General features: G+C 42.6%; 1 protein-coding gene across 3 annotated transcripts in view; it reads left to right on the top strand.

Annotated features, from left to right (window-relative positions):
- The first annotated feature begins 2145 nt into the window (after positions 1-2145).
- The window catches only part of PPP3CA (protein phosphatase 3 catalytic subunit alpha), a 334427-nt gene continuing 318424 nt past the window's right edge, over positions 2146-18148 (top strand). For 2 of the 3 annotated variants that reach the window (XM_073340795.1, XM_073340794.1), the window contains exon 1: positions 2146-2679. In XM_073340795.1, coding sequence (XP_073196896.1) covers positions 2622-2679 — 58 coding nt within the window. In that variant the 5' untranslated portion in view covers positions 2146-2621. The remainder of the gene's footprint in view (positions 2680-18148) is intronic. The other variant, XM_073340796.1, reaches the window with a different exon arrangement.

The raw sequence follows: 18148 nt of genomic DNA, 5'->3' as shown, positions 1-18148 counted from the left end.
TAAAAAACAATGAAAGTTCCTATACTCATGCTAAAATCTTAACAGAGGTCACCTATCAGCCTTATGGGGGCCCTAGTAGGCCAAAGTCTTTCTATCCCTTCTGCAACTGTTGGGACAGACGGTCCTGTCTGTGTTCTGGTTCAGAAAGAAGGGCCCTAGCCAGTTTAGACCCAGCCTTTCTATACCAGAAGCCCTTTCTCTGTCTGTTGGTCTCTGAAAAACCCAGTTTGAACCACTTTATACAAGCCTACCCAGGGGAGTGGAATCTCTCTGGAAGTGTTTACAACCTTAATCACTCTCCGTCCCCCACTGTTTTATAGTTCCTGGAGGCACTGTGGCAACCTCTCCCACCCCCAAATTGCATATGATCCCTGAGCAAGAGTGGTACATCAGCTATTCATAAACTTAATACAGTATGGTCCCCCAAAGATATTGCATGCAGTTGCAATATCTGTCATACTGAGTGAGCTCTTTTGAAAATCTGTGCATGTGTGATAATATCTCAAAAGGAAGTATGTGCACCCACTCTTTAAAGATTTTATAAGATTTGCATAACTTTTTATTTTTAATCAAGTCAAGGCAGATTAAGAAATATATGTCATGGTATTTCTTGAATTACAATGCCATCATCACAAAACAGAAACAAAAATATTGAGTCTGAAAATGATTTCTCTCTAGAAACTAAAACTATATAACAACATTTTGCATTCACAGTGGCCTCCATTTGAGGATCTCAAAATACTTTGTAATATTAATGAATTAGGTATCCAGCACCCCTGGGAGATGTGCATTATTAGCCCCTTTAAATACAATGTCCTGAAACTGAGGCACAGAGAGAGCCAGTGCTATCCCCTTGAGGGCCCGAAGCAGGAATATTTTTGGCCACACAATACTAAAACAGGCAAGTTATTATAATAAAAAGCAAACGCCCCCCTCCCTTTAGCTGCTTGGGGCCAGAAGCAATCGCTTAGTTTGCTTATGCCTAGCACCAGCTCTGCACAGAGATATCAAGTGACTTCCCCAGGATCACCTAACAAGTGCACGGCAGAGTCCATGGAACTTCTAGAGCTATGCCTCACAAGACCATCCTTCCCCACCCCCATTATTACTTATTGAAATACTGTGTTTTTTGCTGTACAAAGCAGAGGAAAGGTAGAAGGACACACAGTATAATAATCTAATGTGCAGGATCTGCAATAGCTCTCACAGCTAGCTCAGCACCTCGGCATTTCCTGACTGTAAGGTTATTCCCCACTCTCCCAAACGCTACAGTGACTTTACTCTAATTAATTATACATTGGTTTGTTAAATGGCAGCCGCGAGTGAAAACCCATCCATCAACCTTCCGACTGGAAAGCTCCCATCCCAACCAGCCGAGGCCCCTCCCCCTGCCTTCGCAGAGAAGCATTACAGGCAAAGAAGGAAAAACACGGAAAAGCTACTGTCGGGAGCTTGGCTGATAAAGGCACCGGAGCAAGAGGAAACCTAACTGACGGCAGCCCCTAACCCCAAAGGGAAAGGGGCTGCAGCGGTGCATGGACGAGCCTGTCGTGTCTGTGCCTTGCTGCAAGGGACACACACGCAGGCGCGATCACCCTGGAGCTTTTCCTGTTGTGTAGCAGCAGCTACAGCGAGTGACAGGCGGAGGCCGCCCCCGCCAGCTAATGACACACGCCCGCTTTCTCCCTGTTGTTGCCGCTGCTGTTGTGGCCCTGGGGTTTGTAAAGTAAAAGGGGAGACGCCCCCCAACACCGCCGCTCTCCCGCAAACTCCTCGCCAGCCGCGGTGCAACAGCCGGGTGCAACCGAGAGCTTCCCTCCGGCCCACAGTCCTGCCCCACCTCTCCGCTCCCCAGGGCAAAGCCCACGAGGCGCTTTACTACTCTCCTCGCGGCTCAGCCAGGGCTGTGGAACGCTCCGGGGAGAATTCTACCCCCAGCGGCTGCTGCGCTCCCCCTCCCCCGCCCCCAGTCCGGCTAATGGGGAGAGCCGTCAGAACACCTGGGAGGAGAGGCGGGCGGCAGTTACCTGACAGTGATTGGCAGCGCGGCCTGAGCCAATGGCTGCGAGGGAGAGATGGGGGAGAAGGAGCTGGGAGGGAGGTGCGGGTGCAAGGCTAGGCGGTGAGGGTAGGTTGCGCCTTGGACCGTGTGCAGCTCAGTGGCTGTGTCTATGTGAGTGGAAGGAGAGAGGAGGGGGAAGAGACGTATCCAGATCCAGTGCAGCAGCCGGAGGAGCTGGAGCAGCAGCCGCTCTGCTGCTGCTGTGGGGGAAGGAAGCCCGGGGCTGCTGCATTTGTACCCTGATTATTTTTTTAAACTTATTTTTTTCTGGCTGCTTTTGCCTGTTATTTATGCAAAAAAATATAAATAAGGAAGCGAGTGGCGTGATTGAGATAAATAATTAAGTAGAGGAGGAGGAGGCGGCGGAGGAAGAAGGAGGAGGAGGAGGACGAGAAGAAGCAAAGCAAAGCAAGCAGCAGGCAAGAGGGGCCGTAACTTTAACCACAGCCAAGGACCTAGAGACACTGACTGGCCGTTTGCTGCTGCAGCAGCCGTCTCAGCCTTGTGTCTGCGCTGTGTGAGGGAGAGAGCCCTTCCCTCCTGCCCCCAGCTGCTGGAAATGTCTGAGCATAAGGCAATTGATCCAAAGTTATCAACGACGGACAGGGTGGTGAAAGGTAAGTGCTGTGCCGTGCACAGACGGACACACACAGCCAGCTGTCTGCTTGCACTGCCCCGCCTCCATTTTTTCAAAATTTGGCTACCTCCGTCCTCCAAGATCCTGTACGTCTCTCCCCCCTCCAAGGAACGGGGTCTGCCTATTTACTGTGGCTGCAGTTGTTAAATGGGCGAGACGTGTTTGGAGGGGGGTGGAGGAGGCGGTGATTGGGGAGTGAATAGGGAGTAACTGCTGTGATAGATATAGGAAGTGGTGGCTGCTGGTCAGGGTTGTGTCTGGGGGTGGTAATTTGATTGATTGGTATCATTGCACTATTGACTCGGCGATTGGGTTTGCTCGGGAGATCGCTCTGCCTAGGGCTACATTGCAGCATTTTCTCCCCCCTGCCTCCCCCTCTCTGCCTTCAGTGATTGCACAGGGCTCGCGCGAGAGAGAGGGGGAGCCCCAGCTTCCTTAGTTGCGGGAGTGTCTGAGGCAGAAGGGAGGGGAGGGACCAAAGCACAAGAGCCTGGCTCCCTCCCCTCCTCTGGCTACTTCTTCGGGCATTTCCCCCTCCCGCGCCTGATCCGAGCCCCGTTGGGTGGCTGGGTTCGCACGCAGACTCCGCTGTCTGTAGGCAGATCTTGTCACTGCCTTTCAGCTCCCCGCATGCATGAAAATGCCCGTAAATCCCCCGATCCTGACAGCTGGGGCTCTCCTTCCTCACCCGCCCCACTCCTCCCTCGCGTCGCTGACATATGTCCTCTCCCTTCCCTCTCTCAAACGTGCTGCTTGGTGGGGGTGACACCTGGAGCCAGGGGTTGATTCACAGAGAATTCTCTATTCGGGCGGGGACGTTGCTTTAATGTGTAAGAACCGGGGGTCCTTGATGGTCTATTTCTCCACTCTTCCAGAAGGAGAATCCACCGATCTCTCTCTCTGTATACACAGTACACACCGAGCCTATCCACCTAGCCACCAGTGTTGGTGGGGTGAGGAAGAGCCTTTGCAGCAGCAGTGGGAAGTTCTTTTTTTTCCCTCTGGGCGATGCCATCTAGTCCAGTAGCCAAATGACTTTCGTTTAGGGAGGGGGACGTGACTCAAGAATGTGGAATATTTATCCAGGATCATCCTCTCTAGGAGATGAAAATGCATGTACTAGCTGCATAATACATGCTGAACATTAAGCACAGTAGAAGGCAATCCAAGCCACTTCCCCCATCATGGTTATTGGTTATGGTTTGGCCTGGTTGAATGTGAAGTTGTCCAGCAGAGATACTGTGTGCCCTTGTATCTTTGCATGTGTGCGCACATATCTGCGTGTGGGTGTTTCCCACAAATGAGTATAATCTCGGTGACTTCGCTCCATTGTAAAAACATACATCTATGTTCTATGAGCTTGAATGCTCCAGGGCCACTCGTTTGTTGGGTGACGTTTGTTGGGTGAAAACACATCTGAGAGTTTTCATTAGCCACACAAACACAGTGCGCAGCAATAAAAGAATGTTTATTCCGGTATGGAACAAATGTGTGTGATTTTTTAATACATGTACAATGCTTACAGCAAATGTGCGTATTTCTGTGTATGTACTTAGGTGTAATACAGTGTATCCATCATAGGCTATAAACCTGTATTTATCTCCAGATTTTTTGGTGAAATATGGACCCCAAATGGGCTGTGAATGCTTCCAGAATCCAAGAAACTGAGAAAAAAATGGCTCTGTAGCATGCACAATTTCATGTGTTTTCTTGAGCATCAACGAAAACCAAATGTAAATCTTATTGAGAGATTCACCTCATTTAAATCCTTCTGTATTTTAATTTTCTGTTTTTTTTCTGATTGTTTCATATCCAAGAGTTATTGTTTTGTTTTTTTTAAAGAAACTTGGTTGTATGTGCCATAGTAACAGAGTTTTAAAAAATGGAGTTTGCCTTTATCTTGTGAAATAAGAAATATTTGTTGCATGAGTTAGGCAATATTACATTGAATCATGGTCCTGTGACATCACACTAAAAGAGCAAGGCTTTAAAAGTTTGTAATATATGACTATAGACTTTTCTGATACCCTTCAATTATAGATATCACAAATATTTCATACATTACAAATATTTTGCATAATGTCTGGAGTACACTAGTAATTGGGGGTTGAATGACGATTTCTTCTTAAATTTTGTGTTTGACTATGTGTAAAGGTAGGACCAAATTCTATGGACTTTACTCAGGGAAAACTTAAATTCAGTGGATATTCTTTATGAGTAAGAACAGATGCAGGATTTGACTTATGATCTTTTTACTTAAATAAAATAAAATAAAATCATCTTTGCTTTTATGAATGCCGATAAATAAAATTGCTACTTCTGCATTTAATAATAGACTCCGTTACTGTTGTCTTTAAAGGTACTATAATAAGTCTAGGGTGGTGGTGTTTTGTTTTTTTTTAACACGGTGTGAGGTTTTAGTCTCATTCTGACTCTTAACCTTAAATCACTCTTCACATTGTTACACTTCATTCTGTGTTAATAAGTATATAGGCTCCAAACTTCCCAGAAACACTATTTCCAAGATACCTTGACAGCACATATAGTTGGGATTTCTTACATTTTTTTTTTTTGTAGATTTTGTGAGCATTCAGTCCACCAAACATTTAAGATTTTATTCCTTTTATGAAGTATTCATTAAGAGGAATTGAAGGAAGGAACAGAAATTGACCTAAATCATGCTTAGAAGATTTATTCATTCATCTGGCCTGATAGTTGTTATATGTCAACCTTTTGTAGTTAATATTTGGATTCATTTAACTGGATTCATTCTTTCATTAAACACCAAAATCCGGTTAAATGCTTAAATGCAGAACCTGGAGTGAGTAATGCACAGTGAACTCTTAATAGGAGTACTTTTATATTGTATCATATTCATTTTAAATTGCATTCACTGAACTGCTTTTTTATTGTTTTAGAAGCATAAATGAAGAAAGATAGTAATGTAGCTTTTTTCACTTGTAATAACAAAACAAATGTGATTCTTAACTTAATTTAGTGCTGTAGGATTCCAGGTCCTGTATTGCATTAGTCAAAGTTATAGTGTTTCTTTTTCATAGGTCATTATCTATATCTTCTTGAGAGGAAAAGCTGAATAGCCTTGCAATGGTAAAATTAATAAAAATCAAATATTAAAACACACATGGAGATAATCAGTGAGCCTTAAATTTAACAAAGAAAAATGCATAATTATTTGAATCCTCTGGACCATGTTCAGATATAACCAGTGCAAACTGAGAGGGTTTTTTTTTTTTTTTTAATTCATAAATAAATAGAAAAATGGAACCTTATTTGGGGAAGAAACGTTTTTTTGGTCATGTATGTAGGCTTTAGATTTGATTAATTCTTCTGACTGCACAAGAAGCAGTGGCTTTACCGGTCAGGATCTGATAATTTACCTACTGCAAAGTTATAAGTTTAGTTTTGAAAGATCACAATTAGTCAACACATGACAGAAGATGTCTTGTTATATCAAGATCTCCAAGCTTTGTCTGAACCTTAGGTAGGGACTACTACATAACAGTTAGTGGAGGGTTTGAGGGGGTGAGAATTCTAGCAGCTTTAAACAGATTGCTATATTGCTGACACCTGTTGGGTGGGGTTTTTTCTTTTTTTTCTAAAGATACTGCTAAAGAGAATGACTCTAAAGATGAGAAATGACTTAAGTACAAGTAAGCATTTCATACCCTGCCACTCGCATGGAATTTTCTAGACTATCAAATCGATTTAACGCAAAGTAAAATGTCCTGTCTTTATCGCAGTACAGTTAGGTGTTACTGAATGCTTTGTGAGATCTTGGCTTTCTCCTGCCTGCATTATGTCATTTGTTCACAATGGCACCTGACAGCTTATTGAGTGAAATCTTAATACTCACATGTCCGAAATTACTGTACAGTGAGCAATATGAAGAAGTAATTCAAACCCATGTATTAAAATGGCAAATTTTCAAAAGCAAATTCACTTTTTTTGTAAGAGTTGACAAAAGTGTATTCTTGGGAATGGTAGGGAAAGAGTATCCTGCATGTCAGTCTGAAGGATACTATTATACTTCGGTCAAGCAATGGTTACTCCACTTCTTTCGCCTGAGTCATTCTGATGCAAAGAGGGTTAAGAACTTCTTGCAACTGTAACCTAGACAAGTCAGCTTTAGATTGTTGGAATTAACATGTGATAATACTATTTTAAAATGTATTGTTCTGCAAACACCCATATGATTAGTTCAGTGGGATTACACATATGCCTAAAGCTGTGCACGAGCCTGAGTGTTTGCAGGATTGAGGCCCTTAAAACCTCAGTGTTGATGAAAGGTGCTGGCTTGAAAACCCTGTAGACTGAAGTCCTTCATGTGCCCGTAGAAAGGTATGACACAGATGCTGACAGGATAAGCTTCTCCATGTCACTCTCCTTATGAGCTTCTAGCCCACCCCTTGGGAAGAATATGTGGCTAATTATCCACACTAGTTTACCACTTGAAGCCTCTGAAACTTGCCAGTGGGGGTGTCAGTGTGCTAGGTTTGGCACTGGATTTTAAGTTGGGGATACCTGGCACTGGAAGCTGGGCTGAGAGTACTAACTCACTCCACAAAAGTCACAGAACAGTTTTCTGATGGCAACATCTTTTGATCACTTGGCAAGATTTGAACCAGTGACCTAGAAGGGAAAGGCTCTCTATCACATTACCGGTCTCTTCAGAATGTTCTACATTGCATTACAGTCTCCTGAAATGCTTGTGTTTCTAAAATATATGGATAGATTTATTTGTTTTTTGGTCTGGCCCGAACTCTCTGTATTTAAATATAATCTCTTAGGTATTGAGGGATAAAATATCAAACAAATAAAGTAGCATGTATAGTTACACTAGCATGTGTTCATCAAATCAGTACACTTTTTGTGGCTAGTCTTGATTTTTAGGTTCATATTTGTGTGTAATGGTGACTGGTACCTATTGCTATGAGCAAGAGGATAAGGCTCAGTGGAAACTCTAAACCTCAGTACTTAGAAAAATGTATGCACTTTTTGTAGGGCAGTGCCTCAAACTGGAATCCAGAGCCCTCCCAGGTGTATTGCAGAACTGTTCCCCTTTGATGAAGCAAATGTAAGTCTTCAAGCACTGATGCTTCTCACTGTCTAGAGCTGACACGAGGATATTTTTTAGGTTTTGTTTTCAGTTTTTTTTTAAACCAACTAAACTTTTAAAAATAAGACTTTCCACCTTTGCAGCTGCTTCATGTATGTCTTGTTTGATGCTTCTTTGGTGTGAATGGAGTGATCCTCAAAACTGGTGAATTAGCAAATACACGTTAGGAATTAATCTTGTTAAGTGACCTGAACGAAGGGAGATTAGATACTTAAAATGCTTCTTTTCCCTGAATAGGAAACAGTAGACACATGAACAAGGAGTGTGGAGGGAGTCACTTGGTGGCTGATGTGACATTAATCCTGAATGCTTTTTATGATGTCTCCTTAATATTGTCATAATAGTACACTTGCATGTAATAAAGGATTGCACTTTCTGGACAGAAAGTGTGGGATCAGGTTTGGAGGGAGGAGATGCAGGAGACCATCAGCATTCAGCAGTATGAAAAACTGTACCACTGCTATCACTTGGGATTGTCTGCTCTTGATCCATTCTTTAAACTTCATATAAGACATTAAACATGCCCCGTGCCTCTGTTTTGGTAACTTTTTAGATCCCATTGCATTCTTCAAAAGAACAAAGAATCTTGACCCATCTGTCCTCACTCAGTAAAACAGGCCATGTAAACTACAGTTGAGGAAAGAATGATAACTTCATATTGCATAGTCCCTGCACTACAGTTCGTCAAAGAAAATACCTTGGCTCACTTCAGTTCTTATATGTATTTGGCCTGATTGTGGTCCCACACTGGTCTAAAACAGGATTAACTCAGTGAATTCCATCAGTGGAATGCTGGTTGGTGTGTGTGTTTTTTTTCAGACTGATCCAGTATGTGTAGAACTTGCACTGTGTGTACATAATATATACAACTAGTATTCATTTTTATTATAATAATATTGAAACAGTAATCTGAACAAGTTTAATCAAAACACATATCCTTCTAGAATTTTATTTGTGCAGTAATGTTGTTTCACTTAGCTAGTCATTAATTTGCTTAACCTTTGCTTAGCCATGAATACTATCATTTTTGTAAATAAAATCAATTAATCAAATAAACTTTTCACATCTCCCATCTAAGACCTTCTCTTGTACAAACCCACTGAAGGGAAACACAACTCATCTTAATTAGAATTTTGCTGTCTGGAGAGGTCTTTGATGGATGGTGAAGAACTGTCAGGCGGCTTTGTGAATGCCTCGAAGCCAAAGATTTTCTGGGGAAAGGCTTGGTCAAACGGTGGATAGAAAGTTTTCTACGCAATTGATAGCTCTGTGCTGACCCATGCTCTCTCCTATTCTGTGCTTGGTTTCAGACTGCAGAGGGTGCATGCTTTTGCTCCCATCAGTGGAGTTAGGAACTGTGAAAAGGGAGTTAATGCTGAGTGTTGTTAACCTTAATGTATGCAGCAAATTGTAACCTATTCTGCCACTTTCCATTGGAGAATGCTGCATAGCACAGAGCAGCTATTTCTAACTTTCTTCTCTATTTCTTCTTCTCCACCCCTAAATCAGGCCATACTTATTTTTGTTGCATGCTTCTCTCTTGGTGCAAGTAGACACTTTTACTGTCTTGTTCTCCAATATGTGCCATGCAACAGAACGAGAGCGTATGAATAGTGAGATTATCCTTCACTGGGTGTCTTTGGGGTCACAGTATTTCAGTCGCTCCCACAAGTTTCAGAAGCTTAGGCAAGCCCCTATTGTTCAAAAACCTTTAGAAATACCAGTTTGAAAATTCAGTTCAGCCATTATTAATAAGTAAGTGGTGGCAGTTTGCATTGAACTGCTTTATTTTTCAATTCTCCAATGTGGCTTTAAAATTAAAAAGTGCCCTTTTGTCACAAGTTTCTGTGTAGTCACTTTTTGTATTTTTAAAAAGTACAAAAGTACTAAAATCTGGGTTTGGTACTGCATTTAAATATCAATGCTAGTTCTGACAAGAATGCTCAGACAAATTGAAGTAACATCTCATGTTAAGGGCTATATTTCCTTCTGGTACCTGCGAAGAAGTGTCGGAGACACATTTTCTGCATTATTTATTTCTAAAAGTGTATTTTAAGGGATATTTATACAAATATGATTGAAGGCTCTTAAAACTTATAAAGTGTGCCCCAAAGGAAGCCACAACTTTCTAAAGAGAAACCCACTTCAAGGAGACTTCAGATAAAAGAATCTGAGAATGAACACTTTTTATGTGGTTACATGAGCTGAATTTAAGATGTTATTATGCATCCCATCAGTTCTCGAAGTTGAACACTTAACAACCATTTCCCCTTCTGATGAGTCAATACCTCCCTCACTTTCTCCCATAAAAGATCATTGATGGCCTGTTAGTCAATTATGTAATCATGATAAAATGTATGGCCCGAGCCCCGCAAATAAATAAGCATGTGAGTAAAGTTACTCACCTGATCTATCTTGCATTGAATAACCGGCTGTTCAGATAATGGATCAAACATATATTAATGGAAAGTACAAAGCTCTGTTTCTTTTACTTTCTTTCTCTTCCCTTGCTGTGCTGCAGAGGTAGGACATTGTATGTGGAGAAACAGGGAGCAGAAGAATGCTTTGATCATGAAAGTTACTTCTAATTGCTAAAACCCTTTACTGCTGCTCTTCTCATTTTTTCTCTGCTTACTCCTCCACCAAAAAGTTGCCACTGTGATGGTACCTCTTTGACACAGTAATTTGCATGCATTTTGAAACTGACTAGATCTATTTTTATAGGCAAGGTTAGGCATGTTAACGTTGGCATGGCAACCCTGCTGTATGAAGAGAACGTGACTCTTATTTATTTCAGATTTAACCAGGGTGCCAACAGGAGTTCGGAATAACGCAATTTATCTGTGGACCCTGGGGCAAAAATTCCAAAAGACAGACACACAAATCCTGTTTCTGATTTATTAGATAGTTTACGTGAGGTGGGTTTTTTTTTTTTTTTAAAGGGTAAGATGCCAATTCTGCCTTGAGCATACGTGGGTTTTGGGAACTGAATTATTAGATTCCTATACAGTACAAAGCCTTTTACCGAAGCTTGAAAAAAATTTACTTGACGCTTCCTGGCCTAAGGACTACCCCTGCTAGCTAGGGTGAAGGAACTTGTGCAGCAGCGCCCTCTGCAATTTAAAAAAATAAAGCCGATGTGTGCTGTACTTAGTCACAGCCTCCTTTGTTTTCAGTTTGCTTTTCACTCTTCTTCCCTTCCCTGTTCGTTCTTTCTGTCCCTACATTGTGTTCTTTTCCTTTCCCTCTTCTCTCCTTCCCTGCTAACGCTATAGACGTGTATGCTCCTCAGTTTTGTATATACTTCTACATGTGCTTCCCTTTAAGCCAGAGGTGGGCAAACTGTGACCCGCGGGCCACAGCCGGCCCGTGGGACTGTACTGCCCAGCCCCTGAGCTCCGGCCGGGGAGGCTAGCCCCTGGCCCCTTCCCCGCACCCTGAGCACGCCGCGCCGTGGCTGCGTGGCTGGCTCCAGCATGGTAAGGGGGTGGGGAGCGGGGGGGTCCCGGGGTGGTAGTCAAGGGACAGGAAGCAGGGGGTGATTGGATGGGTCAGGGGTTCTGGGGGTGGCAGTCAGGGGACAGGGAGCGGGGGGGTGGATGGGTCGGAGGTTCTGGGGGGGCAGTCGGGGCGGGGGGGTTGGATGGGGCGGGGGTTCTAGGGTAGCAGTCAGGGAGCAGAGGGCGTTGGATGGGTCTGGGGTTTTCAGCGGGTGGTCAGGAGACTGGGAACAGGGAGGGTTGGATAGGGTGTGGGAGTCCCGGGGCCAGTCAGGCGTGTGGATAGGGGTTGGGGCAGGCAGGGGACAGGGAGAAGGGGGTGGGGGTTGGATAGGTGGTGAGGTCCTGGGGGGCAGTTAGGGGTGGAATTGTACATACTTCAGAATTGGATGATTAGATTGTAGGTTTCTTGGGGCAGGGCCCAGGTATGTGGTATGTGTTGTATCTTCTGTGAAGTGCTTAGCACACGTGTATGTTCTGTAAAGTATTAATTGTCAATCTCCCCCATCCACGCAGTCATGTGTGGCTTGGAACCTAATGCCAGACACCTAATAGCCAGAGGACTAGATGAAGATCCAGGGATGATGGTCAGGTGAGAAGCTAAGACCTCTCTTCCGCCCCTCCCCCACCCCCACTGTGAAATGGGGAACACCTAGGGTGACCAGATGTCCCGATTTTATAAGGACAGTCCAATTTTGGGGGCTTTTTCTTATATAGGCACCTATTACTCCCCCCACCCACCTCCATCCCGATTTTTTTTTTTACACTTGCTATCTGGTCACCCGAGGAACACCTGCCAGATTTGTCTGTGGATCTTTTTCAGGGTTCTGTTTATCTTGTTACCTCTGGCTAATAGGTCTCGAATCTCATTAAAGCCTTCAACATCAGGTAACAGCTACAAGAGACAAGACCGCTATTTCGGTGTTCTATCCAGCCCCCATGTACAAATCCACCTACTCCCAGAGCCTCCTGACTACTGTGAGGGTGCTGCTCGTTTGGGTGTGCATGGCTGCTATCTTCTCCTGCAGCTTCGGATTTCTTTTGCATCTTCCCCTCCTAATGACTATCTCTAGTGCCTACCTCTGCTGGTGCCCATAGCTTTTCCCAGGATCTAATAAAGCAAAGTTGACTTGACTCTTGTGGTTTCATTGTTGCTTGCAAGATGCTCCATGGCAGCTCTGAAAACTCTCAGCGTGCCTGTCAGTTTTTGCAACTTGGAAAAGTGCTGAGCAACAGCCTAGGCACTGGAGCGGACTGTCTGCATGCTTCAGAAGACCCCACTGCCGTGGCTTACACTCTGCTCATGTTTGGAAGTTCACCTGGGCGACCAAAAGGGATATACTTTAGCTGGCAGGGGGACGGGGAGGGGTTGCTTGCATGCTGCCGAAATGGATGGTATTCGCCCAGGAAAGTTTCTTCATCACCACAGATCAGTGGGTTTTTCAAGTCTTGCTTCTTGCACTTCTAAACATCCTTTGTAAAGAACATATTGTAAAGCAGCCGAAGAGGGTGGGGAGGAGGAATTATGGTAAAAAGAATGTTAAGGGATTGATGGATTTTTTTTTATGAAGTAGCAGCTGTTTTTCCCAATATCCCTCATATTTTAAGAGGCAGAACAATACAAAAGGGCATATTGAGGCGAATAGAACAAAAAATCTGATGCAGTATAGAGTTGTCTAAATGAAAAGTGCAGGATTAATATAAAATATTTGATCGTTCAAACCATTATTGGGGTAATATGACATGTCAGTCTTAAAATCTACATGATCACTTATTAATTTCCCCATCCATCGTTTTGTGAGATGCAGCTTAGCCAATTTATAGCAGCTCATTACTTGTATAGATCAAAATACAGTAGTTCTTGCCTTGAATTGGCTGAATTGTTGTGAACAAGCATGTTGTATTTTGGTTTCTTTCATGAGTTCTGCTACGCACAAGGTGAGATGAAAATCCAAAATCTACAGATGGTGTGGGCTGTACTCTTCACTGAAGAAATCATTCTGACTATTTAAAACATAAATTGGTGATGGAACAAGTGCTGCATAAATACTTGACTCTGATGCCACCGCATCTATGCAGTATTGCCATGAAATTGAAACATACTTTGAATTTCTGATCCGAATAATGAAAATAGCATGTGCTGACCAATATAGATTGTGGTATTGCCGATAGACCTTCAGGTTCCCACAAAGCATCGTTCAGTTTATTTAGTTAGCAATTCTGCATGTGGCTTTCATATTTGGCTTTTATTTTAAAGCTTTTGAGTTTATTTCCCGTTTTAGGACCATTTATCTGGGCTAGAAAGGATTTCCTTCCAAAATAATGGGCATTTCAAAGCATGAACATTCCAGCAGCCACACCGTGGGTGATAGACGATTGCAGAATCTTCTACCCTCTTTTCCTTTACCTCTTTCCATTACAGATATAAGGAGCACTTTATTTATTTTGGGAGAGTGTATTATGCCCCTGCTTGCAAACCCATGGTATCTCTAAAATGTATGGGAGAGTCTGAGATGTGTTTCCATTCTACATCCAGCTCAAGCGTGTTAATTATAAAACATATTGCAAAACTGTTAAGGTATGGGTCCTCATTCATACCATCTCTTTAGTCCTCCCTCTGATTTTGCAGTCTTCAGTGGCTTTCTTAGGCCTATAAAATATATGTGAATGCAGTTCCCATAAAGATTTCCTGGTCTTGAGTTATAGCTTTTTTGAGACTCTAATGCTTCTCTCAACCTTTCAGTTTGATTGTTCCTACTAGGAGTTCTCTCAAGGTGTGGATGTGTGCTAGTGGCATCTGTCAGTTCTCTGCACTGCTGGGTGGGTGGGTGGGCAGAGGTGAGCTGTACTGGTGCACTTTATTCTAGAAACAGCAAGAGTTGATCATGGGCAGTAAATGCTAGGTTCCAGGGTGAGTCCTTATGGACACCTTTACTTTTCCCTTACAGTTTTCTGTCTTGCTGTTAAACAGTGTCTCAGCAGAAGAGAAGGTGGGCCATACTGGGTAACTCACAAACCCTCTGTTCATACATCCATATGTGTGGCCCCTTCTCCCCCCCCACTCACCTCTTATCTTCTTGAGAAATCGAAGGTACGACACATCTGGTACTACTGAGAGGACATTTATAAAGCTTGGGTGTGGCTGAGGAAGTGCTCTTGCTGTCTTCAAATGAAAAGCTGCTTTGTCAGCCACCTTAGTTTGTGATGTTGCCATATCACTGTCAGATGCTTTTCAGTAACAAACTGGGACTGTCTTGTCTGTTCTTATTTCAAGGTGGCAACTGTAATATCCCATTCTAATGACCAAATGCCTGCAATGTTTCAGTTCCCATCACTTTTTAGGGGATGAGGGTAACAAAGAGAACTTGAATCTGAAACTATTCAAAATAAGAGTCTGAGCATTTTCTAAAAACATTTTGAATCATTTCACACCATTTCTCCCTCAAGTTTGCTAAGTTTCAGTCTGATGCATGCAATCTTGTTGTCTCCATGTTGATCCCAGGGTATTATGAGAGAGACCAGGTGCATGAGGTAGAATATTTATTGACCTCTCTCTGTTGGTGGGAGACACAAGCTTTTGAGCATACACAGAGCTCTTCTTCAGGTCTGGGAAATGTACTCAGAGTGTCACAGCAAATTAACAACTTTGCTAGATACTAAAAATCATGGTCTGAATAGTCCCTGGAAATTCATGATAAGTACTTATGCTAAACAATCTGTTCTACCTTGTATTTAGCTGTGACACTAAGTACATTTCCCAGACCTGTGTAAGCCTGAGAGCTTGTTGCTGCCACCAACAGAAGTTGCCCAATAAAAGATGTTACTTCACCCACCTTGTCTCTCTAAGTTTCAGTCTGATGTAAATTACAATGGTCCTACTGTATTAGAACACCTGAAATAGCACAGCTGGCAATTAACTACAGCGACACTTGCAGCCATAGTTAATGATAGCAAATGGGAACAATGTTATGCTATGTAGTAACTTTTGTCCTTAATGTTTCTTCCATGCTCTTTTAAATTCAGGGCACTGATACAGGAATAGTCTTGCATTTTGTGAGACTCTTTGGAGATTTTCTAAAGCGCAGATGGCAATTTGGCTATTGAAAGTCAAAGGGACTTACGTGCCAGTTGGCAGTTCCCTTTGAAAAAGGACTTAGGCACCAAACTGCCAGTGAAGGTCAAAGGTGCCTATGTCCCTTTGGATTTCACTGGCGGTTAGGTGCCATTTGGCACTTGTCTTTGAAAATTTTCCTCTTTAAGAGCCTGATCCAAAGTCCATTGAAGTCGAAAGAGGTCTTTCCATTGACTTCAATAAACTTTGAATCAGGCCTGAATTGCATAATTTTATGATTGATTGCCATCTTTGTTCTTCTTCCTTACCTTCTATCATTTGTTCCCCACTTCTGTATCTTGTTTTAAAATAGATTGTAAACCTCTTATGTTTGTATAATGTAACCCACACACCTTCTGGGTGTGGTGTTCTGTCCCATCCAGTTGGCACCAAAACCACTTAGAGAGAGAGAGAGAGAGTTAAAATGAGTCTGCTCTACAGCCTTAGCTAAGAGCCAGTTGGATTTTAGCTCATGTGGTAGAGGCTCGTGCACTGACATCCTGGTTCAGTCCCGCCCGCTGATGACCGGGATCTGTCGGTATTACAGTAGCACATCCGGTGCATTTCTGATGATGGTTGGGGTTTGGACGCTCCTGGAATACAAATAAGACATGCCTCTGTGTGTGTTAAGTATTTCCCCTTCTTGTAGGAAATGGAGCATGTTCTTCTCTCCACATATCTGAGAAATGTAAACCATTTCTTTTTAAACTTGAGGAAATTTGCTCTTTTAGCTTGATTTGTTTTGAAAGACAGCAGTGGACTCTCTAGCTGTTGTTTTTGTATGTAGTTCTTCTATGTACTATCCATTTTAGAACTGAGCATTCATAGTTAAGTGCAGTCAGGGTGCCTTAAACATGTAAACTCTCCTATTATATGTAACTTCCAGCTGTTACCTGATACATTGGATTTTATACACAAAGAAAATTTTAATGTTAAAAATCACATCTGTAGCCCCATAAACTTAGATAGCAAATCGGAGCAAGGCATATTGCCTGCCCCAAAGATCTTGCAGTTTAAGACAGACAAGGCACAGTACAACAGTTGGAGAGGATTAGTGATGAGGAGAGCAGTGTAAAAATGATTAATGGAAGAACTGGGCTTTAGGGAAGAAAGAGAAAGGGCTTCTTGGACAAGTAGCAAGGGAAAGTTACAAGCATGTGGATCAGTTTAAAGTAAGGTGTGAAGCCAATACTGAGAGATTTCAGAGTAACAGCCGTGTTAGTCTGTATTCGCAAAAAGAAAAGGAGGACTTGTGGCACCTTAGAGACTAACCAATTTATTTGAGCATAAGCTTTCGTGAGCTACAGCTCACTTCATCGGAAGCTGAGAGAATGTGGAGAAGTATGGGGAAGGGAGACAGTGTTCGAGGGTGGGGAGCTTGAATTTGATTGTACGAAGAAAAGCTCACAAAGGAAATTGATTCGGGCTTCTGGGTACATAGGCCCCTTATAGCTACCTTAAATTGTGTTCTGACTATCTATAAATGTTATCTCCAACTTATCACTTAAACAATACAACCTTTAAAGATCTCTGCTCCCTGCAGCACATCTTAATGAATTAATTTTTCATAAAGGAGCAAGAATGCCTACTAACCTGGCTAAACAAGGTTTCCTTTGGGTCCATGTTGAAATACATTTACACATGCCCGAAGGTGGCGTAAACTCGTTTTATAGGTTAGGTTAAAGTGAGAAAATTTTAACTTTGGCCAATGGTAGTTAAGTTTCTTCTGTGGTTCTTTTGAACATGGAGAAGTCTCAGCAGCACAAGTTTTTGAACAAGAATAATCCAGCTCAGCTTCTACAGAAAGTTTGTATGTACTTTAAAGCTCTTAGCGGGAAAATTTCTACTATTACATTTAAAGTTAACTTGGGCTATGTCTACACTACGGACCTTACAGTGGCACAGCTGTACCAGCTCTATGTTGGCGGGGGGGAGCTGTCTCGCCAGCATAATTAAACCACTCCCAATGAGCAGCAGTAGCTATGTCGGCTGGAGAGCGTCTTCCATTGGCATAGCATTGTCTACATCAGTGCTTTTGTCAGTGAAACTTGTGTGTTTCAGGGGTGTGGTTTTTCCCCACCCCCACAACGCTGAGCAACAAAAGTTTTGCCGACAAAAAGGCTTTGTCTACACAACACTAGTCTTGGTTTTAGCACATTCGTTTCTTTTTTAAGCTGAAGTTGGAGGAAAGAGAGTCAAGAATCTGAGATGTTCTCTACAGAGTTTAGGGTAAGGAATTTTAAAATAGTTTCCCTAATTTAAAAGTGTACATATTTGAGATTTGCATTATGGTACAAATAGGCCCCTTCATTTTCAGTTTAAACAGATTTTTACCGAAAAAATCCCGGGTTTTACAAAAAGTATTATTCGTTTCCCCCCCCCCCCCAATTTTCACCCTACTTTTGTGTCATTCAAATGAAAATAACTTGTTTTATTAGGAAAATACAATACATTGCATGAGATATATGTATTACGATAATACATTAGTCTGTGTGTATATGCAAAGCTGCCTGTTGAAATAAGGCTATGTATTAGTCTAGAAGATACACACCATAAACAGGCACACATGCATGCAAGCTCTGAAGTATGTGCGCGTCTGAATGTACTGATGAATCTCATAACCACCACATACACATTTCAAACTGTTAGCAGATAACTGTTTAAAGATCTGACGCACTAAAATGGGAAGAAAACAAAAGTC

This window comes from Lepidochelys kempii, chromosome 4 (genome assembly GCF_965140265.1).
Source record: "Lepidochelys kempii isolate rLepKem1 chromosome 4, rLepKem1.hap2, whole genome shotgun sequence".
In the NCBI taxonomy this organism is placed as follows: Eukaryota; Metazoa; Chordata; order Testudines; family Cheloniidae; genus Lepidochelys; species Lepidochelys kempii.
This window is presented reverse-complemented; position numbering and strand designations above follow the sequence as displayed.